Here is a 25,761-nt window from a genome sequence, read left to right on the forward strand (position 1 = left end):
TATCCAATGATGCCTCCATCAAGGATAATCTCACCATATACCCAGCAATAAGTTCCAATAGAAAAAAAATCATCACTATATTATATAGTTAAAAATCTACCAATAAATTAAGATGTGAGCACAGTTCTCTATATATTGTGACGAACCATATTTCTATTATTTCAAAGTTGATCTGTCTTGACAAGTATCAAGTAATGAACCTAATTCCTCAAAGATCAGGACTGCAGTCTTGGTGCTCATCTGGTCACTAAACATATCTGGTGTTTTGGCAGGTTCTTGGGGTTTTTTTGTTTTGGTTTGGTTTGGGTTTTTTTTTGTTTTGTTTTGTTTTGTTGTTTTTGTTTTTTTTTTTTCTGATTTAGAACTGGGTTCAACTCAATTTTAAATTCTAAAACTCAACTGATCAGACTCAAACTGATCGGTTCCCATACAAGTCTATGATCGGTTCCCATACAAGTCTAAATGTTCAAGCCAGGCTGAATGATGAACTTAGGAAAGGATAATTGGACTCTCATTCTTCTTTCTATAATTTGTTATTCTTTTTTTTTTTTTTTTTTTTGGCTAATGGGTACACCCGTTGTTTTCAGCTATTAACCTGTTTTTATAGAAATTTTATGGTGGAGATGTGTCTATAATGGAAAGATCTCTGCTCTTACTTACATGGGTCCATGTATTTAAACCTGAGTTCCTGACTTATACATTTAGACTAGTAGTAAAGCAGGCATGACTACCCTTCAACACTTGCCAAGCAGTTGTAAGTCTGGATAAGATGAGAAACCTCTCTCAATAAAATCATCATGGTCTCCCCATAATTTAACAATCAAGGCTTTTCCCCCCATATTAATTGTTTCAGGCACTCAGGCTAATTTCATTGACTTTTTTCATATGAACTGTAGACAAAGCATGCTGCAATCAATTTCTAAACAATACGGCATGAGTGAGGACCATGCTCAGGCAGTATCCAATTCTATTTTGTAAGTGATATTTTTAAAAGATGGATCTTCTTGTGTTGGACATTATGGCACCGCTCCATAGGGTCTAAAATTACAGTAGCTTCATTCACCTAACCTAAACATGAGGTCAACACACAGAAGTGCATCACAGGGCATGAAGAGATGGCTCAGAAGTTAGGTGCAGTTACTTCTTTTCCAGAGGACCCAGATTTAATTCCTGGCATCTCCATGATGGCAAACAACCAGTTCTAGAAGATTAATGCTCTCTTCTGGCCTCCATAAGTACAAGACATGCACGTGGTATGCAGTTATATATACAGACAAACACATATACACATACAATGAAAATAAAATATTTTAAAATTATATTGATAAAAAGTTAATAAGAATTAATACAAGAAAGTTAATGGTATACAATAGGTACTTAATACTCTCATAAATATTAAAATTTGGCCAATTTTCTAAGCATCGAGAAAGACTGTTGTTTATCATTTTAATCACTTTTTCAAATGCAAAGAAAATAAAATTTATTTTCTTGTATTTTCTATGGTACATAAAGATTCTGTAGGAAATAATTTGTAAAATTACCAAAGAAAGCACCATAAACATAGACTTGCTATCTGATGCTAACTGATATTTATGAGGTTAGCGTGTGGGTAGGAAGTACTCAGAAAATAATGACTAAAAAAAACAAAAACAAACCAACCAAAAAATAAAACCAGAAATATATTTAAAGAGAAAATTTTATATTTATTTCAAAGCGTCATCAAAATTATATTCCTTTTTCTTGAAATCATGAACTAAAGCTTCCGCTGAATGTAAGTTGCTAAGCAACCAAGACTGATCAGAAATGATGTTTCCATTCACCAGCATCTGAGTCACATCACCAGCATTATGGTCCACACACAGGGACATCAGGCAGAAGTCATGATTAGGTCCCCATGTTAATATTCCTCTGAAAATGGATACTCTGGGTGGTCAGCAAGGCTAAATAGGAAATGAAAACAAACATGAGCAGAATGGCTTATATCTGCATCTAGAGCCACCGTTGAGGTGAGAGCTAATTGTTTCATTCTCTGATTAGTTGAAGAATAAGATATTATTGCAGTATTTTGCAAGGTTTTATCAGAAATGATTTTTAAATATCATCTATAATTGTTTAAAATTATGTTCCTTCACCTAGAACAGAAAACACAAAGACCAGTGTTCACAAATATTCATCTCCCTTAGCATCCTTCATGTATCAGTCAAAGAAAGAAATGCCAAAATCCTTTCCAACTTTAGTCTCCAATATAAGGAGAAAAGCATTATGTGATTTTAGTTCAACACACACACAAAAAATCTTAACATGTTCCATTTATGCCTACTACTTTCACTTCCATTTAACTCTTAGTAATCCATTAATGAGTTTCCATGTCCAAGGAAATAACAGTAAAATTTATAAATCTCTATATATGGATAACAATCCAAAAATGCCGTGATGAAAATTTTAATTGATAAAATATGGCAAGAAATGTTTATTATTTATAACAGTGACTCAATCACTGAGCTATATCCCTTTCTGTGCCTTCATTCTGCTCTATATTATCAAAAATAATAATGATAATAATATATTCACCAATTTTATATTGTAGATTTTCTAATCTTTATTCAAATGTTATCCTATTTACTTCTCCTGAGAATGAAAATTTTTTCAAGCAGAAAATAGATAGATCATTCGATAGATAGGTTGATATGATATGATATATTTGCACATATATGTGCATTCTATGCTTGTCATCATTTATAACCTATGTTGCAGGATATTTGGTCACACTGTAAACCCCAAGATTTTGTTGTTTACTGGAAAAAAAAAAAAACCTGTTTATAGCTCAGCCCTAGCACACATGTTTAATCCAAAAGCTTTCTGCTTGTTGTAAACAGAATTAAATAAAGCCAACCATAGGACAAGAGGGTGAGCAAATCAGTTGACAGGAAGTGAACATGGAAAAAATAGAGTAAGAGGAATCGGGAGACAGAGAGATGCACAGGAAGTAGAAAGAAAATAGATTGAGGGATTTTTTTTTCCTTTTTGAGACAACATGGAAGAGAGCATCCTTTGGAGACTTAGCTGAGGAGGAAGGACATCTGGATGCTTTCCCTGTCTCTCTGGCCTAGCAGGCTTGCACACCAGCATCTGCCTCCTGAGTTTTCATTGGTAAAATTGAATGATTGAAATATTGTTAAAAAAAAAAGTAAGTACCCAAAGTGGGCTTGAACAGTGGACTGGACTCTCAGATTGACTCCCTGTAAACTGGTTGCTTGTTCTGCCCCTAGACCTATGGTTGACTTTATTTAATCCTGTTTACAAAAAGCAGAAAGCTTTTGGATTAAGTTCACAGCATGATCAAATATTCTGCAACATACCTATGTCCAGTATCAAACTTGTAACCCTAAGAGCATAAAGGGTAATTAAGATCTTTGGGTAGCTATTAAAGCTCTGAAATTTTTCTCAAAGGCTCTCATGTTATTTTTGACTATGACTTTCAAAACTTTCTCTGTGTTTAGTGCTGATATGTTCACATTTTAGAAATTTGGAAACAAATATTATATTAACTATCTCCATGGGAAATATTCTGCAAATAGGCATTTAGTTTCTGAACCAAAATGAATGGAAGAGGGAAGAAACCACTTGAATTGAAATACATTGAGCCGAGGTGTTCCTCAACATTACTTACAACTCTGCTGGAAGGTATCGAAAGTTTTTGTTCAGGCCATCTAGTGTTTTCATGTCCTCAGGGGACAACTGAAATTCAAAAACCTGTCAGAAAAGCACAAAGGTTTTAGGGTTTGAATGACTCACATATTAAGTCTCAAAGGCGATGTAATTAGTACATTCCTAAAAATGATGACCATTGTTTATCAAAACATTCATGGTTAATCAATACCAAGTAAAAATGACAGAAATTGCTTTTGAGATATATTAAAATTGCATAATACCACAGACAATGGGTAATCTCAAGGGTAGCTTGTGAAGAAAAAATGCTGACTTCATAAACACGCTATGGTACACAGTTTCCAAGAAATCTAGAATAATGTTTTGAAATACCTCAAACAAATCATTGTCTTGTATGGGGAGTTAGATTTCTGGGATTCATCAATAAATAACTAAAATGTAAACAATGAATATTCGACGTTATGCAAGTTAAGACTTATCCAAATTAATGTAGAATAAAAAAAGCTGGTTTTAAAAGATGTTCTTATTTAAATTTGAGAGGTTTTAACTTTAAAATGATTTTCTATATATGCTCGCATCTGAAAATATACACAGGGTTAGGTCCTTTGGTTCTTTAAAAATATGGAGACAGAGAAAGATGGAGAGAGGGACAGGAAATTTGTCAACAGTTTAACAACTGATAAATCTATTACAAAGTACAATCTGGGTGGTGAGAGAGAGTAAATAAAATAGGGAAACAGGGAAAAGAACTCATAAGTGTAACTGCTAGACATAAGTTATTAAAATTAGATTCATATGTGGATTTATATTTCATGACCCATAACAGCTGCATTCTAGAGAACAGTTTAGGGGGAAACAACACAAACCCTTGGTAAAATAGGGAAGTAGACTCTTGTCTAACAAGCAAAAGGCTGTGAGCTCAAACATAAAGTGAAAACATGAAGACAGTAGTGTGCCCCCCTTTGTTCAGGAAATAATGAAAAGAGAATGAAAACAAGAAAAAATGGGAAGAAGATCATTCAGCAAACATTTCTGAATTACATAATAAGTACTACTGAGACAATGTAAGTTCAGCAGACTACTTAGAATCCACAGTTCTGGGTCTGCATGCTGTTCAAGTGTTTTATCTCCTTCAGGCACAGACTGTTGTATATTTCCTTCCCCTTGAATCTTGTCTGCTGTGTAACTTGCACTGGACATTTGAACTTTACAGATCCAATGATGGATCAACTCTCTGTCATAAAAGGCTTCTCATTGTCTTGGTTTAGAGGAGGAGTAAAACCCGGGAAAATGTCAGTACAAAGCCTATATGGAATTGAGGAAACGCTCAATCAGTCGTCTGAGCTTGAGAGGCCTCATCATCCTGAAAGTATGTATAATGGTTCCTCGAAGATATGTGAAGGGACTCAGTGTAGACAGGAAATTTTCACTAAGTTCAGGCTAAAGTAAGGCAAGGTTTTATATCAACAAACACTAAGGTAAATGAAAGTTCTTTATATTAAACATCTACTTAAAATAGTTCCTATAGTAACTGCTAATATTTTATATTAAAATAAAATATACTTAATTGATATTTTTTAAAAAATTAACTTAGGTAAATGTGTATGACTGGCACACACAATTATCTGTTATATGTGTTCAAGTGTATGTATGTATATATGTATGTGTGTATGTATATTAATGTTAGGATATTTGAGCATGCATGGAAATAATAGTAAACCAAAAGAAATTTCTAAAATCAAAATTACTGAGTAGAGATCCCTCATTTTAGAAAATAAAGAATAAGTCCATGGGAAAGGGTTATATAGTATTTGGCTGAAAATGAAAACCAAATTCTATGACTTTTCCAACACTAAACCTGTCATGTCATGGTGGGTTTATGTCATAGACAAAACATTTCTCAATGCACTTGAAAACTCACATGCCTAGGAAATCCTAGGGATATGAACTTGATCTCAAATGTATTCTGATAGATTTGAAGGAAGCAAGCATATGGAAGGTGCTGTATAAGAACCCTTAGGACCAGAGCTCATCACCTGCAAATTCTCTCTCATCTCATTCTCTTTGAAACTCTGGGCCAGGGGCACAATCCCACGTTGAAACAGGTATCGAAGTGCAATTAGGGCAGGGCTTCGCTTGTTCCTTTTGGCCACATCACAAAGAACTGGATCGTTCAAGAGAACTGGGGAGTTCTGGTCCACCCTAGAAGGAAAGTAGGAATGAGCTCATGAGGCCAAGCTTTTGGTTATATTACAGTACTTGAAAACACATTAGATGACCCATTCTAGCCCAGGTGTGATGGCTATGCATATGGTTATGCCCAGCTTTGTCAACTGGACAAAATCCAGAATCACCTAAAAGATGAGCCTCTAGGATCCCTGTGTAAGATTATCTTATTATGGAAACTGATAAGGGGAAGACCCATTTACGTTTTGGCTGGGACCCCAACCTGTATAAAGGGAGAAAGTAATCTGAGTCTTAGTGCTCATCATACTCTGCTTCTTGAATGTAAGAAGTGGCCACCCAGCTCAAGCTCCTGACACCTTGACTTGCTCCTTTTATAGTCTGTTCCCTTGAATTGTGACCTATAATAAGCACTTTCACCCTTAATTAGCTTTTGTCAGAATGTTTTATCAGAGTAACAGGAAAAGAAACTAAGATACTGCTTCACCAGGTTCTTCTAAAGTAAGATCCCCCTTTCCCTGAGAACTGAGTGTTGGGGTGCTAGTTAACAATCTTCCTTCAGGTTTACTCTTTGTAACTTATTACCATTCTTTATATCGCTGGGTCCCCAGAGCACCGTAAGCAACGAGAACAATGTCTTTTGACTTGCAGTAATCCAATAGCTTACTCTGGTTCAAATAGAGATGACATTCAACCTACCATAGAATATGATAGAAAGATATTAGATTTTATCAAATGTTTATGTTATGATGAATATAAATGCTTAAAGTCAATAAAGTAGAAAAAGAAAATCATGCAATATTGCCTTTGAATTAAATAGAACAAACTCCTTTAATTTTTTGAAGGACAAAAGAACTGATTTGGGAGCATTCTTCTGATAACATTTGACTGGGCAAGTTTTTGTGTCAAAAAACATATATTTAAATGACAGCTAGAGAGTTGATTGGGTAAAGATTCTAGCTGCTAAGCTTAATAAAATCCTTAGGATAAACCATAATTAGATGGAGAGAAACATAAAATATATGCAAGTCCTGGCCACTGACTAATTTTTATCTTCATCCATTTTTTCAATGAACTATCTCATGTCTACTCTGTGTATTTATTTCAGGAAGAAGTTCACTTTCTCCAGGCCTCAACTTCTTTCTGATGGACCAACACTAAGTGTCCACATTGCCTTTGGGTACCATAGCATGTCCCCGTTCTCCCCAGTTCTATAAGAGTTCAAGGTTAAATTTATAATACCCCATGTCTTTGAAACAATGATGCTGCTCTTTGAAACTTCTTTCCACAAGATGAAAGTCACTTGGACAGAGGGCAACTAAATGGGCATCAGTTCTACAGAAGTGAGGAAAAGATTGACAGATGGAGAGGGAATGCAGATCCTCACCTGGTTGCAGACAGGTTTGTACTTCAGTCCTGGCTTGTTGAGGATTCTCTCTAGCTGCCTGTGGTTAAAGTTGGACACCCCAATGGACTTGACCAATCCTGCATCCTTACACTCCTCCAACCTCTGGTAATGAGAAACAGGCAATAAAAGGTCATACTTAAAAGCGACTACATGGATATAGAGTATATGTACCAGTTACAGGAAAAATTTCCCAGAGCTAAACATATTGTTCACTGGTAAAACACTTGCCAGTGTGTGCAGGACCCTACGTTGACCACAGGCACTAAAGGTGGGAGGATTTTTGCCCACGTGACCAGTGAATTTAAATCCAAAGAAGTCAAGATAAAAATGATAACAAAGCAGAAGAAATTGGCCAGAGAGGAATTTCTGTAACATCACTAGAAAATCAAGGATATTACTACATAAGGTGGCAAAATACCCATGTGCCCCCTGTCCTGTGCCCTTCTTCATTTCACCCCCTTATATTTTAGTAATGTTTCCCTCCCCTTCCACTCCAGCAAATATCTATGAGTAAAATGAGTTTCTATAACCAAGGGAAAATGAGCTGATTATCCCTCTCTCTTCTTGCTTTACTGTCATTTTGAAAAGTACTCACCTCCCATGTGTCACAGAAATCCACAGTGTCCAATAGAAATTTCCCGTTCTCATCTAATGGAGATTCATTATCCCCTGGCTGGAAGAGAAGCAACTTTAAAACAATCTCACAACACATGTATCTTGTTTACAGTAATGTGTTTAAGACTATCTTGGAGGAGCTGGAGAGATAGTTCAATGATTAAGCACTGGCTGCTCTTTCAGAGAACCTGGGTTCAATTTCCAGAACATACATGGTCACAACTATCTGTCATTCCAATCCTAAGGGACCCAGTGCCCTCTTCTGACTTTCACATGCACCAGGTGTGCACATGGTGAGCAGCCATACACACAAGAAAAACATTCACAATAAACAAAAATATACCTTTTAAAATTTTTAAAAGATTATCTTGGAAATAAGACAGTAAACAGCCATAAGTGAGTGAGGCATCATTCTGCATACTGTGTTTAAAAACTGATATGCATGTAGAGTTGCACTATCTTTGGAAGCATAGTCTGCTGAATTCACTTGAATTAATTTTATGAATAATTAAATATTTTCTTTCTTATAATGGTTTTAATTTTGAAACTATAATATAGTTAAAACATTTCCCCCTTTCCCTTTTCTCCCTCCAATCCCTAGCTACATATTTTATTTGCCTACATGTGTCCTTGCTTCCTCTCAAATTCATTGCCTCTCTTTCTTTAATTGTTGCTACACACACACACACACACACAAAACACACACAAATACACTCACTTATATGTTATTGAACTTCTGAGTATGTGTGTGTGTGTGGATATATATTCAATACACATAAATAATGAAATGAGACATCCTAGTTAACTTGTATTCTTTCTTTTGGGAAAAAAAAAACTTCATATTCACTGGGAAACCTAATCATTATATGATTATCTACGGCAAGAATTTATATCAATCCTGTTCAAAAATAAGTAATGAATCTGACCACATGTGGGCCTAGATAGAGACATGTGAGCTAAGCATGTCCAATCAGGAATGTACACAGGATTGATGTTAGTAAGAAAAGATGCAAAGAAGCTATAAAGTGTTAATGAACTTGAAGTTAAAACTCTTAAGGCAACATTTGCCACCAAGAGAGAAAAAGGGGATAAAACCTAAGCAAACATCTAGTAATACAGATTGAGAAGATGTGTAATCCAAGTTTTTCTGGACGTCACTTCTAAGCTGTGATTCTGGAAATTGCTTGGTCATGTAAAGTCATAATCCAATAAACCCTTTGTGGAACTATCTCAGAAATTTATTAACATATAAGTTAACTTTTATGAAGTTATAATAGTAACTTATCTCAACCATCCATAAAAATGATACCCATGCTCCTATGTAAAGATATGTACATTTGACAATACCTTCCCCTACCTTCATTGGCACTGGGTAATGTATAAGGTAAAGATCAACATAATCCAGCTGAAGGCTTTTCAGTGATTTTTCCAAAGCAGGCTTGACCAGCTCTGGTCGAAAGCAACCGCACCAAAGCTACAGATGTTGAAGAATAGAAGTTAAGCTGAATTAATAGATGACCCAAATATACATATTAATTTATCCTAATACTGAAATATTTTTTATACTTGAAGGAAAAGTATAAGCATTCCTTTCAACTCAGTGTTTACTCTTACTTAACAATGAGAACTCAAATATGTTTGGGGGTTAATATTAGCTAATTTAATAAACAATGAAAAAATTACTCAAGAAATAAAATACACACTAATAAAATAATGTCCAACAACTAAATTATTTTCATATAGAGATAAATCTGTTTTTACTCTTCCTTACCCATTTATGCAATTGACATCTTTAACCAATTTCTCATGCAGTAGTATAATTTTTACTGCCTTAATATATTTCAGTGATCTGCATACTATACCTTTGTAGTGATGAACAGGTCTTCTCTCTTTACAACCCCAGCTTTAATCTTGCTTTGAATGGCCTGTCCTATCTCCTCTTCTACTTGGTATGCATAAGCAGTATCAACATGGCGGTACCCAACATCTAGAGCTAGGCATGCAGCCTCCAGTGACTTACTCTTGGGAACCTAGGGAAGGAACCGAAGGAGGCATTTAGAGATGCCTGTTCTGGGAACTAGCTCAAAGTGAGCCTAGATGGGAGATGACTATACCACAAAGAAGTTTGTCTTTCAAAGTCATCCTAAGAACAGTTGTTAGGAAAGAGCCTAGTACCCCAATCCTTGCATTCCCACTTCCTATTGTATAGAACCCAATGAAATCTCCAGAGATATTGTAATTGTCACAGAAAAGTATCTTCACAGAATCAATGTTTGCCCATATTTTGTCTCATGTTTGAGCTAATGAGGCAAAATTGCTTTCTTGTGGTCTTTTTTTAAATTAACAGCAAGACATTTGCATCCAAGAGCCTGTCTATACCCATGCAATCCTGGTTACTCACTAGCACTGATGGATGCTCACCCTGGCTTCAGTGGCCTGCTAGAAAGTCACACTAAATGTATGTAGTAGGATGACTAAGCAAACTGAACACAAGGAAGTCTTCTTGGGACAGGACAATTACACAGACACTCCTTCTACTCCCAGCTAAGACACTGTTACAAAAGGATGCAAATGCAAAGATCACAGATACCAAGCAAGGCCAGGTTAATAATAGGGACTTGGAGAGAAAGTACTGTCCTATGTTAGTCTTTCTACATATCCATTCTCTTTTTCTGAGAGATCTAAATACAAACAGGAAAAAGCATCTAATGTAAGAGTATATCCTTATTTAAAGTACCTTAACTACATCATGTTAGAGATTATTTATTTCGGGTATCAGCCTCTTCAATCAAAGATTATTTGTTTTAAAAAGAAATGGCTAGAATTAAATCTAAAATTATTGCCTTGACTGCCAGATTTGAGTAACAATATGACTGGGGTTTTGTTAAAGGTTTAGGGTGTGGACTGGGGAGATGTCTCACTCAGTAACACCCTTGCAGACAACTTTGGTATCTTAGTTTGGAACCCAGCTCTCTTGTAAAGCAGAGTATGGCATGCAGACCCAGTGCATGAGGAGGAAGCATCAAGGTGAGCCCTGCAGCTCACCCCTGAGCACTACAGACTCGGTGAGACACTGGGTTCACACAGATGAAGCAGGAGCATTGGAGGGCGGCTTTGACCTCTTACTTCCTCAGACGTTGTTCACAACACGCAAAGACACATACAATCATACAACACTTACAAAGGGTTGAAAAAGTAAATGAGAGTGGCTTTTTCATTGTCCTAAGAATCTCTACAGCTATCCTTTCACGATAAAAGACAGTGACTAAAATTCTGGCTTCTACCACCTTTTGTGGAAACCAGCCGTGCCTTATCCAAGAGTAAGGACACTGTGAGTTATCAAAGCTGAGGCTACAGTAGTGGCCTTGACCTATTCCTGATATTGTGCAACTTTGCAAAAGTAACAAATCCTGTGTATATCTCCAGATTTCTCTGGAGTCTAACAGGAAGGAGATGGACACATTTGAAGTCAAGGGAAGAGGTCCTTTGCCACACATTTAAAAGGTATCAGGAGGAATAGAAAACAAGAAAGGCCCTCCAGGTTCTCAAACAGTCCACTCGATGTTTTTTGTTCTGAGGACAACCATGTTCTAAATCCAAAATACACTAATGAATACCAATAACTCATATTTATCTTTACTAGGTCCTCCTTCTCCCCATCATAATGATGCACTATGAAATTCCAGAAAGTTTTCTACAGTTGAGAGTTATACATGGGAGATCTTACTTAGTTCTTGTAAACATCCACTGTGAGATGCTGATAGCTACCCTGAAACAAAACCAAAGTATTTGCAAATATTTGTTTCAGGCCTTAGTCTCCTACATTGGTTCCCAACCTTCCTAATGCTGCAACTCTTTAATTCATTGCCTCATGTTGTGGGGACCCATAAAATGATTTTGTTGCTACTTCATACTGTAATTGTGCTACTGTTATGCATCATAATGTAAATATCTGATGGCCAGGATATCTTATATGCAAACTTTTGGAAATCCAAAAGAGTTCCAACTCACAGATTGAGAACCACTGATCTACAGGAAGCCACCCTGAGTTACCATGTTCATTTCTGGCACCTTTCCTTTTTGGAATGAAAATTGGTGCTGTAGATTGTGGACATAAACATAAGTCCCCTCCCACACTGCAACCAAGACAGCTGTTGGGCAATCTGGTGACTTTATTCTCCTGTATCAATCTGTGAAGCATGGATACAGGAAAAGCATAGTGCCCAGAATTGTTAGGTGATGGGTCTGTCACTTTAAGCCTGGAGCTCACAGCCAAGTTCTCTCTTAGAGCTGATGGGCTTTGGATGGGAACAGTAAACTCACAAGCAGGCCTAGGCCAGAAAAGTAAATCCAAGAAAAAAAAACAAAACCAAAACCAAAAAAACAACAAAAAGGACACAGCCACATCCTGCCAAGCCCAGATTCCCTAGCTGACAGCAAGAATAACAGGGAAGATAAGCAAACATTTTCCCTGTCTCTGTAGTCACTGACTGAGTAATAGCAAGTATCCCAGTGCCACTGAGGCATGTACCCAAGAGCTTCAATATATGCTACACTATCAACTGCCACCAGGGAAAAATGTCTTTAGAGTTTAGCCTTTCCTATGTTCCCTATAAGCATGCCTCCCTATGGACTGACCAGGAACACGGATCTTTTTCCCAGAAAAAAAGCAAGCATGTTTATAGACCCCGTTCTTTTGCCTGAATCCTCATGCACCCTCCCATGGAACCAGCTCAGTCTCTTACCCATAGCCACCAATTACAGCTGTTACTGTAACCTCTATTTAATAAGAAAAGTCAACAAGTGGGGACACAATCAGACACCGATGCAGGGCAAATCTAACTATCTGCTCTCTTGTACATAGATTAGCTCTAGCCTGGAGATACTGAGAATTCTGTATTCTTACCTCCTTGGGTTTATAGGTGCCAAAGCCCAGGGCAGGAATTAAGTGGCCATCGTTTAGTTTGACATAGTGCTGTTTGGAGCTCATTGTCTCTCACTCCCCTGGCTAAGCACTTCCTGAGTCTTCTGTTGCCCTGAAGCGGAAGTGGGTAAACATTGTATATCAACTTCCTGTCAAATGGTTAGCAAGGGACATTCCCTTTCTGAAAGTTAGCCATGCCTACTCACTGGCTAATGTTTAACTATCTGCTATCCAGCTAATGATTAATCAGTGCTACTGTCTAGCTAATGGTTAACAGTACTGTTGTGTGCCTACTGTTTAAATACTACTATCGTCTCTCTAATGGACACCAACTCAAGGGAGGAGTCAGAAATTTAAAGCAGTATTCCACAAATAAGAACGCAAGCCACTCATTTTCATATGATGGATGAATTTCAAATAAAGTACTATATAATGATAAAGCATTTGTTTTCTGTGTTTTTTCTCTTGTTTATCTCATATATTATATATTATTAGAGAAGAGATTAATTGGATAATTTTGATACTGAAGACATTTATTTTCATTTGGCCAGTATGAAGCCTCTACTTGATCATGCATCACTGAAAATAATGATCTACTGCATACCATACAACATAATTAGCAAAGAAGCCACAATTGAGTTCTTAAAATGATAGGGACACACTCCCCTCACAATATTTCAACCCAAAAATTGCCCTATCTACAAGAAATATCAGGACAAAGATGAAAGAGGGACTAAGGGAATGGCCAAGGAATACCCGGTGCAACTTGAGACCTATCACATGGGCAAGCACCAATCCCTGACACTATTAACGATACTCTGTTATGCTTGCAGATAGGAAGCTAGCATAATTGACCTCTGAGAGGCTTAATCTAGCATCTGAGTGAGACAGATGCAGAGGCCCACAGACAAACATTGGATGGAGCTCAGGCACTCTTGTGATTATTTGTGTGGGGGAGAATTGAGCATCCTGAAGGGGGTAGAAATCCTATATTAAGATCAACAAGGCCAACTAATCTGGACCCTTGGGGGGCTCTCAGAGATTGAACTACCAACCAAAGAGTCTGGCTAGACCTATCCCCCTCCCCCCACATATGTAGTAGTTGTTCAGCTCCATCTTCATGTGGGTCCCCCCAATAACTAGAGCAAATCTATCCCTAAAGGTTTTTTGTGGAATCTGTCCCCCCAACTGGGTTACCTTCTCTCACTTCAGTAGGAAAGGATGCACCTAGCCTTGCAAAAACTTGATGTGCCTGGGTCGGGGGATATCCAGGATACATCCACCCTCTCAGAAGCGAAAGGGAGGGGAAAGGGACTTTGCAAAGGACTGAGGGTACTGTAGTGTGGTCCAGGGGCAGAGTCAGCAGTCAAGATGTAAAGTGAATATGTAAATTATTTACTGAAAAAGAAAAACCTCATGAACTGAATTTAGTCTTCTCAGAATTTTATTTAAAAAGTAATCAACAATTAAAGTTGAAAAGTTTAAACGTTTTGAAATTTCTCCCTGCAATTTTTTCCTGAATTTTTTTATTGTCACTGATAGAATTGTGACCCTGAAATACACAGTAAAGGGGACAGCACAGAATAGTGCTTAGTGGTTGAAAAACAAATGGCAGTTACTGGATTTTTTTTCCTGCACCATGACTTAAACATTTCTGACACATTCATTTCATAGACAAGTTTAATATATTTGCTTCAAATGTTACATATTTCTGTATGTATGCTGAGTGTATCAGAAAAATGTGTCTAATCACTTGGGGATATAGTAACCAGCAATTCATGTGAGATCCAGCTTTCTATATGAGTGCTGGGATACAAACCCTGGTCCCATGAATTCATAGCAACCACTCTTAACCACTGGACCATTTCTTCAGTCCCTGATTTTAGATAACCATAAATAAGATGCTAAAATGCAGATTAATATTTATAGCTTATGTCTTTGTTCAACACTCATTAAAGAACTAAATTGAATGAGATTTAGAGTGGGAGAATAAATTTAAAGTATTGGTGAAATAGTTTTTTTATTCCATTAAGCCTAGAATGCATAGATTTCCACTAAAGCAGAACATATGGGACAGGAATACATAATAATTTTTAATGTCAAGTTGTCATTTCATGTGCATTAAATAACAGGTCAGGCTGAAATTTGTAAAACTTCATTCTTTTTCAAAGAAACAATTAATGATGATTAATAACTTTTCTGTATGCTTTCCAATATTCTAGAATTAATATCTATCAACTTGGAGTCTGAAGAAGTTGTTTACTAGGAAGTATATGAGCGGACAGAAGAGATTCCTTGGCTCTTAAGAGCATTATCTATCTTCGTGGTCTAAGCTTCCATACCAGAAACTTCTTCCTGGCTCACAAAATTCTATTATACAGGGACCTGATGCCCTCTTCTGGCTTCCATAAGTAGTACATGCATGTGGTTAACAGACACGGGCAGGCAAAATACCTATTCACATAAAAATACATCATCCTAACCCCCCCTAAAAAAAAGTCGACCTCAAATTTGTCTTGCCTAAAATAAGTGCAGGAACAGAGATAGAGCAGAGACTGAGGAAATATCCAACCTATGTCTGGCCTAGGTTGAGACTCATCCCATGGGCAAGCACCAATCCCTGACACTATTCATGATACTCTGCTATGCTTGCAGATAGAAGCCTAGTAGAGCTGTCCTCTAAGACGCTTCATCCAGCTTGGTGCTCAGGGTGTTTTGTGGAAAAGTTGTGGGGAGTATTGAGAGACTCAGAGAGGATAGGGCCTGTATAAGAAGATCAACAGGGTCAACTGACCTAAAACCTTAGTGGCTTCCAGAGACTGAACCACCAATCAGAGAGCAAGTCTGGCTGGAATCTAGACTGTGCCTACACATATATAGCAGATGTGCAGCTTGGTCTTCATGCAGGTGCCCCAACAACTGTAGCAGGGACCGTCCCTGACTGTTGCCTACCTGTGGACCCTGTTCTCCTAATTGAGCCACCTTGTCTAGCCTCAGTGGGAGAGGATGCATTTAGGCCTGCAGTGACTTCATGTGTCAGTGTGGATTAATGTACATGACGGAGCTGCTGCTTTCTCATGGGAGAAGGGGAGGAGGTAGGGGTATGCACTAAATGAGGGTAGACTGGGAGAAGGGTGTAATTTGCAATCAGTGTGTAAAGTGAATAAATAAAGTAATGAACAAAAATAAATAGATAAGTAGTAGCATTTTAAAGAACTATCAAAAAGTATCAATTATATTTCATTTGTGCCTAGCTTCCATCGTGCAGTTTATCTGTGAGATCCACTAATGTGACTGAAAGCATCTACAGTTCATTCCAATGATTGCTTAATAATGTTGCATTTGTTTACAAGTACGCCACATGTCAATTAGACCCTCCCCCGCTGATGGAAATTTAAGCTATTCCACTTTCTGCACACATAAAAATCCTTTCTTATGGTATCATGATACACCTTTTGATTGTCATGGGATAGATAGATAGATAGATAGATAGATAGATAGATAGATAGATAGATAGATAGATGATAGACTATAGTTTACTGTGGGAGTTGATATGGATATTTCATATCTCCTATAGGACCCAATCTTAAATGCCATTACCAAAAGCCCCAAATGCCACACCACATGATTCTGTGCTACCAATTCCAATGTGGTGAACGTGGAGAGTTTTAATGAATAAAGAATCAAATACTGAAAACAGGAGCAGGTCTGTCCAGGAGAGACAAGACTTCAGTGGCAATCTCTCTCCTATGGGAGCACGTGTCATGTCTGATTCACAGCCATGCTTCTCTCCTCCAAGTGCTACCAGGGTGAGAAAGGAGAGTATTACAGTTAGGATCTGAGTTGAAGCTCTTGCAGGGTCTGGCTTTTCCACTTACACTGCTTGGTAACCCCCAGCTGATCCCAACCCTTATTGGTTTGGATGATTCCTTTACTTAGGTAAGAACCTTAATGATTCTGACTCTTCCCTGTATCTTCTCAATGATCAAAAGGAACAAGTCTATGGCTGGAATGGAGTCCTATAATGTTCATGTGACATGAACATTATTATTTTTTTAATGCAGATGTTTCAAATACTTGCTTAGTACTGCATCTTTTGCAGGTTAACATGGAGAGGCTTTGGGAAGAGTGAGAAGAACTGGCATTCGGAGGAAAACATCCAGGTCACAGTACAGCCTTTGTGTTGCCGTATGACCTGACCACAGTAGTTCCTTACTGAATAATAAGAAGGTATATGCTTGTATACCTTCATTTGTATTCTTCACCTTGGAGTTAGAATAGGTTGCACAGTGCAATTCTGTTGTGAATAATGACTGTGCACCTATCCCCTACCCCCAAAATTAGTACTCTAAAGGCAGAGATAGAATGACACCTGGAGCTGGTTGGCCAATCAGCCTGGCCTCGTTTAGAGGCTCCAGGCCAGTGAGAGCTGATCAAAGAAAGGTGGATAGGGCTTAAAGAATGAAAAACATGATCTATGAGGCAGGTCCTCACAGAAGAGCACACAGGCTGAAGAAGTAACAGAGCTTCTTGGACACAGTCCCTTTGGGCCTTTATCCTCAGCCAGGAAGTGGAGCTGATCCTCAGTCCTCTATGTGCCAGTCTTGCCAGAAGAAAGCTGGTCTCCCAGGAGTGCTGACAGAGGTTAACAGACTCACAGAAGGAACAACTAGAAAATCTAACACCAGAGATTACCATATGGCAAAATGCAAGAATCTTATCTAGCACTCCTAACACACCTAGTCCTGGATACCCCAACACATCAGAAAAGCAAGATTCGTATTTAAAATTATATCTCATGATGCTGGTAGAGGATGTTAAGAAGGACATTAATAACTCCTTTAAAGAAATACAGGAGAACACAGCTCAACAGGTAGAAGTCCTTAAAGAGGAAACAAAAATCCCTTAAAGAATTACATAAAAACACAACCAAACGGGTGAAGTAATTGAACAAAATCATCCAAGATCTAAAAATGGAAGTAGAAACAATAAAGAAACCCCAAAGAGAGACAACTCTGGAGATAGAAATTCTAGGAAAGAAATCAGGAGCCATGGAGGCAAACATCACCAACAGAATACAAGAGATGGAAGAGAGAATCTCAGGTGCAAAAGATTTCATAGAAAACATGGACAAAACAATCAAAGAAAATGCAAAATGCAAAGATCCTAACTCAAAACATCCAGGAAATCCAGGACACAATGAGAAGACCAAACATACGGATAATAGGTATAGATGAGAATGAAGATTTTCAACTTAAAGAGCCAGTAAATATCTTCAACAAAATTATAGAAAAAAAATTTTCCTAACCTAAAGAAAGAGATGCCCATGAACATACAAGAAGCCTGCAGGACTCCAAATAGACCGGACCAGAAAAGAAATTCCTCAGAACACATAATAATCAGAATGCCAAATGCACTAAATAAAGATAGGATATTAAAAGCAGTAAGGGAAAAAGGTCAAGTAACATAAAAAGGCAGGCCTATTATAATTACACCAGACTTCTCACCAAACACTATGAAAGCCAGAAGATCCTGGACAGATGTATACAGATCCTAAGAGAACACAAATGCCAGCTCAGGCAAAACTCTCAATTACCATAGATGGAGAAACCAAGGTATTCCATGACAAAACCAAACTCACAAAATATCTTTCCACAAATACAGTCCTTCAAAGGATAATAACAGGAAAAAAAAAAAAACAATACAAAGACAGAAACTACGCGCTAGAAAAAGCAAGAAAGTAATCCCTCAACAAACCTAAAAGAAGACAGCCACAAGAACAGAATGCCAACTCTAACAACAAAAATAATAGGAAGCAACAATTACTTTTCCTTAATATCTCTTCATATCAATGGGCTCAATTCCCCAATAAAAAGACATAGACTAACAGACTGGCTACACAAACAGGACACAACATTTTGCTGCTTACGGGAAACCCATCTCAGGGACAAAGACAGACACTACCTGAGAATAAAAGGCTGGAAAACAATTTTCCAAGCAAATGGTCTGAAGAAACAAGCTGGAGTAGCCATTTTAATATTGAATAAAATCGACTTCCAACCCAAAGTTATCAAAAAAGACAAGGAGGGGCACTTCATACTCATCAAAGGTAAAATCTACCAAGATGAACTCTCAGTTCTGAACATCTATGCTCCAAATGCAAGGGCAGCCACATTCATTAAGGAAACTTTAGTAAAGCTCAAAGCATGCATCACTCTGCAAACAGGAATAGATGGGAGACTTCAAAACCCCACTCTAATTAGTTGACAGATCCTGGAAACAGAAATTAAACAGAGTCACATGGAAACTAACAGAAGTTATGAAACAAATGGAGATAACAGATATTTACAGAACATTTTATCTTAAAACAAAAGGCTATACCTTCTTCTCAAAACTTCATGGTACCTTCTCCAAAATTGAACACATAATTGGTTACAAAATAGGACTCAACAGATACAAAAATATTGAAATAATCCCATGTGTCCTATCAGATCACCACGGACTAAGGCTGATCTTCAAAAATATCATAAATAATAGAAAGCCAACATACACATGGAAGCTGAAAAATACTCTACTCAATGATAACTTGGTCAAGGAAGAAATAAAGAAAGAAATTAAAGACCCTTTACAGTTTAATGAAAATAAAGACACAACATACCCAAACTTATGGGACACAATGAAAGCAAACATGAGAGGAAAACTCAAAGCTCTGAGTGCTGCCAAAAAGAAACTGGAGAGATCATACACTAGAAGATTGACAGCACACCTAAAAGCTCTAAAACAATAGGAAACAAATTCATCCAAGAGGAGTAGATGGCAGAAAATAATCAAACTCAGGGCTGAAATCAACCAAGTGAAAACAAAGAAACAAATCAAAACAAACAAACCAACAAACAAAACTATACAAAGAATCAACCAAAGCAGGAGCTGGTTCTTTGAGAAAATCAACAAGATAGATAAACCCTTAGCTAGACTAACTAGAGCGCACAGGGACAGCATTCTAATTAATAAAATCAGAAATGAAAAGGGAGACATAACAACAGAATCTGAGGAAACACAAAACATCATCAGACCCTACTACAAAATCCTATATTTAATAAACCTGTATGAAATGGACAATTTTCTAGACAGATGCCAGTTACCAAAGTTAAATCAGGATTAGATTAATGTTCTAAACAGTCCCTTATCCCCTAAAGAAATAGAAGCAGCCATTAATAGTCTCCCAACCAAAAAAAGCCCAGGACCAGATGGGTTTAGTGCAGAGTTCTAGTAGACCTTCAAAGAAGACCTAATTCCAGTTCTCCTCAAACTATTCTACAATATAGAAACAGAATGTACTCTACCCAATTCATTTTATGAAGTTACAATTACTCTGATACCTAAACCACACAAAGATACAACAAAGAAAGAGAACTTCAGAGCAATTTCCCTTATGAATATCGATGCAAAAATATTCAATAAAATCCTCACTAATCATATCCAAAAAAAACATCAAAATGATCAAACATCACAATCAAGTAGGCTTCATCCCACGGATGCAGAGATGGTTTAATATATGGAAATCCATCAACCTAATCCAGTATATAAACAGACTCAAAGACAAAAACCACATGATCATTTCGTTAGATGCTGAGAAAGCATTTGACAAAATCCAGTACCCATTCATGATAAAAGTCTTGGAAAGATCACAATTTCAAGGCCCATAACTAAACATAATAAAAGCAATATGCAGCAAACCAGTAGCCATCATCAAACTAAATGGTGAAAAATTTGAAGCAATTCCACTAAAATCTGAGACTAGACAAGGCTGCCCACTATCTCCCTACCTACTCAATATAGTACTTGAAGTCCTAGTCAGAGCAATTAGACAACAAAAGGAGATCAAAGGGATACAATTTGGAAACGAAAGAAGTCAAAATATCACTATTTGCAGATGGTATGATAGTTTATATATGTGCTCCTAAATATTCTACCAGAGAATTACTAAACCTGAAAAACAACTTCAGTGCAGTAACTGGATATAAAATTTATTCAAACATATGAGTGCTCTTTCACTACACAAAGGATAAACAGGCTGAGAAAGAAATTATGGAAGTAACACCCTTTACAATAGGCACAAATAATATAAAATACCATGGTGTGACTCTAACTAAATAAGTGAAAGGCCAGTTGGTGGTGGCACCAGCACTCGGGAGGCAAAGGCAGGTGAATTTCTGAGTTCAAGGCTAGCCTGGTGTACAGAGTGAGTTCCAGGACAGCCACAGCTACGCAGAGAAACCCTGTCTCAAAAACAAACAAACAAACAAAAACAACAACAACAACAACAAAAAAGAAGTGCAAGGTCTGTATGATAAATACTTCAAGTCTCCAACAAAAGAAATTGAAAAAGGTCTCAGAAGATGGAAAGATCTTCAATGGTCATGTATTGGCAGGGTTAATATAGTCAAGATGGCTATCTTGCCGAAAGCAATCTACAGATTCAATTCAATCCCCATCAAAATTCCAACTCAATTCTTCACCGAGTTAGAAAGGGCAATTTGCAAATTCATCTGGAATAACAAAAAACCTAGGATAGAAAAAACTATTCTCAAGGATAAAAGAACCTCTGGTGGAATCACCATCTCTGACCTCCAGCTGTAATACAGAGCAATTGCGATTAAAAACTGCATGATACTGGTACAGTGACAGACAGGTAAATCAGTGGAATAGAATTGAAGATCTAGAAATGAACCCACACAACTATGGTCACTTGATCTTTGACAAAGGAGCTAAAAGCATCCAGTGTGTGTGTGTGTGTGTGTGTGTGTGTGTGTGTGGAAAGACAGCATTTTCAACAAATGGTGGTGGCACAACTGGCAGTTAGCATGTAGAGGAATGCAAATTGATCCATTCTTATCTCCTTGTACAAAGCTGAAGTCCAAGTGGTTCAAGGAACTCCATATAAAACCAGCGATACTGAAACTTATAGAGGAGAAAGTGGGGAAGAGCTGCAAAGATATGGGCACAGGGGAAAGATTCCTGAACAGAACACCATTGGCTTGTGCTGTAAGATCAAGAATTTACAAATGGAACCTCATAAAATTGCAAAGCTTCTTTAAGGCAAAGGACACTATCAAGACAAAAAGACCACCAACATATCCGGAATAGATCTTTACCCATCCTAAGTGCTAGGAGGACTAATATCCATTATACATAAAGAACTCAAGAAGTTGGACTCCAGAAAACCAAATAACCCTATTAAAAATGGGGTACAGAGCTAAACAAAGAATTCTCAATTGAGGTAAGGATTCTCAGATAGGTAAGGATTTGGAGCAGTGACAGACAGACAGACACAAACAGTGAGGTTTAAAGCTGTTGTGACTTGTTTTACTTTCAGCTGAGGTTATATACACTCAGATTAGGAACATAATTTTTAGCTACAGGCCATTATATGGAACATCTCATACCCCAAAGATAAACATTAACAAGTTATCTTGAAACCAGAAGTACAGAACAGGTTTTGAGAATCATCTTGGTACCCAGACAATGGTTACTGGTCCCAAACTGAGGTCAGCCTATTTTTAGAATTTTGCCAGCTGAGGTTTACAAAATACAGTCAAAAGTTTAACTTTAACTTATAGCAACTTTACAATTTTATGGGCCTTTTGGCCAATCTGGAAAATTTGTGACTGCTTTTATATAACTCACTTTAGAAAACAGGCTCTTATAGTTTTTTAAAAATCTATGAATTTGTCTTATTATTGTTCTCTGACCTCTTTTTGTCATCACACACCAAGGAGGCCTTGCTCTGGCAAGTCACTCTATAAAATTGAGTGTAGAGTATAAAAATTTCTCTCTATTAATATTACCCATAAATCTCCATTTTCATCATAGGCTCATGTATAAGGTAAAGGTTCTCCAGTTGTTCTTAACTTATAGGATCCCCTTTGTATAGGAGGGGCCCACCATCTGCCTCTAATTAAATACTGTTTCCTTTCTCCAACTATTCTTACAGGAATTCCTAGTTCATATTCCCAAGATACAACTCTTGCTCATCCTGAATGGGTCTTTTAGGCTCCCTTAAAGCTTGAACTTTATGACTATCAACATCGTCTGGATTTTCTACAAATGATTTTTGCTGCTGTAATGCATTAATCACATCCCCAAATATTTTATCCTTGATCAAACTAGATAGTAATGATTTTTATCAGAATAAGCAGTAAGGGCCAAGAAGGCCATGAGGAAGAATGAAAGAACACATATCACTTCACTGCAAATAGCAATTGCTGAGCCTGTGCAAGTTTTATGGGCTCTATGCCAGTGACCTCCAGGAGACTGGGTTCTGGGGAACACACGTCTCAGGTTTGAACATACTTTCTGCACTTTGTGCTGCATGCCACTTAGACTCCACTGGAGTTGGTGTGGCACACTAATAAGTGAATATTATCCCAGAAGCTCAAATACCCAAGATACAATTTGCAAAACACACGAAACTCAAGAAGAAGGAAGAACAAAGGAAGACATTTCGTTCCTTCTTAGAATGGGGAACAAAATATCCATGGAAGGAGTTACAGAGACAAAGTTTGGAGCTGAGATGGAAGGAAGGACCATCCAGAGACTGCCCCACCTGGAGATCCATCCCATATACAACCACCAAACCCAGACACTATTGCATATGCCAGAAAGCTTTTGCTGACAGGACCCTGATTTAGCTTTCTCTTATGAAGCTATGCCAGGGCCTGGCAAATACAGAAGTAGATGCTCACAGTCATCTATTGGATGGAACTCCTAATAAAGGAGCTAGAGACAGTACCTAAGGAGCTAAAGGGGTCTGCAACCCTATAGGAGGAGCAACAATATGAACTAGCCAGTTCCCCTGGAGCTTCCTGGGACCACCAATCAAAGATAACACATGGTGAGACTCGTGGCTCTAGCTGCATATGTAGCAGAGGATGGCGTAGTCAGCCATCAATGGGAGGAGAGGCCCTTGGTCTTGCGAAGATTCTATGTCCCAATATAGGGGAATGCCAGGGCCAGGAAGAGGGGATGAGTGGGTTGGTGAGCGGGGGAGGAGAGAGGGTATAGGAGATTTTTGGAGAGGAAACTAGGAAAGGGGATAGCATTTGAAATGTAAATGAAGAAAATATCTAAAAAAAATGAAAAGAAGAGAAAGAAAAGAAATATAGTGTGAAAAGGAACAGTATATGGTATCACACCCCATTTTATAGAAGTGAAAAAAAAGGATGAAAAACACTTTGACATCTTGCTTCTGCATGCATGTATGTCTCTGTTGCTGTCTCTCTATCTTTCACACACACACACACACACACACACACACACACACACACACATACACACACACACACACACACACACACACACAGTCATATGTCTAATCCATCACTACCTCTGAGGAATACAAATAACAAGCTGTGGTCATAGAAAACATATTTTATTTAGAAACAGCCGAAAATCTCTCAAATCCTGAGAAAGACCTAAACATAAACAATAGATATTTATAACTTTGATGATATATGACCAAAGAGACTCTCTATAACATAACAGTAATTTGACTGTCAATAACTCAAAGCAAACTAAAATACTAAAATCTGAAAGAAGAAAGTGTCAAGTCACATAATTCATCAACAGTTTGGTTTGTTTAGTTTTTTTTAAGCAGAACAATTAAATTATTAAGCTAAATATTGTAAACAGTGTTGTTGTGAGATGTATTTTAGCATATCATGAACAGGATGATTGTGCTAATCTTCAGTTCATGTGAGAAATAATCCTTGATTTGCTTCTGTGAAGGACAAATTTTGATTCACGATGTGAAAATTTCAGTACTACATATGAGAAAAGTTCCCATGCCATGAAGAATGAGAAAGGAGTTCTCATATGGTAGACCTTTTTCTTCCAACAGTTAACTTTGGATACATCCCTAATATACTTGTAGAAAATAATGTTGGGCCCTATTCACTTACTTGCTGGTTATGAATGTACTAAAGCATTTTGTCAATAAACACCCAGCTGGAAGCAAAGAATGGCTAGTAGAAGGATAACTTTAGGGACAGGCTCCATGTCTACAAGACAGAAGACTCAAGGCTTACATTTGCTAATAAATTTCTAAATGGAAAGGCTTCAGATAGAATTGCCTTCAAGGGAAAAAGTTTTAAAATGAGAGAGAGTTTAAATGAGTTGTATTTGAACACATAAATTATTAGAATTGTTTATTAAACTCTAAGTTTAAAATGAATGAATATATGTGAATTAAATTTACACCAACAACCACAAATTACTGAAAACTACTCATCTAATAATATAGTTTTTATGTTGGCAAAATCATGTTTTATACATGTGTACACAAACACACTATATAAAGGCATTTGAAGTATAGAGTATGTCTTCTCTTTTTATCACATCATCTGCCATTTTGTTTCAGTGGCCCATACCATCTATTCTTCATTCTGTACAGAATCACTGTGTTAACTTGTTAACTTCTTCAGCTACTCTTGTGATCCAATTGTAAATGAAATCAAAATGTGTTTTTATCCACTGAACTGGGTGATTCATTCCACATGCAATGACCTTCCCATCATCTTTTCTTTCTTTGAGTATTTCTATAATTGTGAAAGAAACCAATTCCTGTTCAAAGGGAAATTTAGGAGAGTTAACCATATGTTTTTTTTTTATTCTAGGAAGTCCTTCAGTCTTAAGGACCACTAGTTGATGATCACCCTGAACACCTCCACATTCAGTGAATAGATGTACATTCAATTATTTACTACAAATATCTATTACCAAGGCTCAAAAGTAATGTGTGTTGGTTTTGCAGTGAAAGAACACTATAACATGAAAGAAAACAAAAGCTATTTGGCTATAAATACTGCAAGGTGATATAAACACTCAGTTCTGTTTTGAGGCCATCAAAAAATATCTGCTTTATCCTTCATAGTCAGCATTTGAGAATGCTATATGTCCACAG

At 37.3% G+C, this 25,761-nt stretch overlaps 1 protein-coding gene across 1 annotated transcript; it reads right to left on the reverse strand.

The window, feature by feature from the left end:
* Window positions 1-1,681: 1,681 nt before the first annotated feature.
* On the reverse strand, window positions 1,682-12,909 carry Akr1c12 (aldo-keto reductase family 1, member C12). Its single transcript, NM_013777.2, has 9 exons — window positions 12,783-12,909; window positions 9,739-9,906; window positions 9,234-9,350; window positions 7,857-7,934; window positions 7,241-7,363; window positions 6,439-6,548; window positions 5,706-5,871; window positions 3,671-3,753; window positions 1,682-1,940 (listed from the first exon to the last, which is right to left on the reverse strand). Exons 1-9 carry the CDS (start codon window positions 12,864-12,866, stop codon window positions 1,898-1,900), a joined length of 972 nt encoding a protein of 323 aa, NP_038805.2. The 5' UTR covers window positions 12,867-12,909; the 3' UTR covers window positions 1,682-1,897.
* Window positions 12,910-25,761: the final 12,852 nt, after the last annotated feature.

This window comes from Mus musculus, chromosome 13 (genome assembly GCF_000001635.26).
Source record: "Mus musculus strain C57BL/6J chromosome 13, GRCm38.p6 C57BL/6J".
Taxonomy (NCBI): Eukaryota; Metazoa; Chordata; class Mammalia; order Rodentia; family Muridae; genus Mus; species Mus musculus.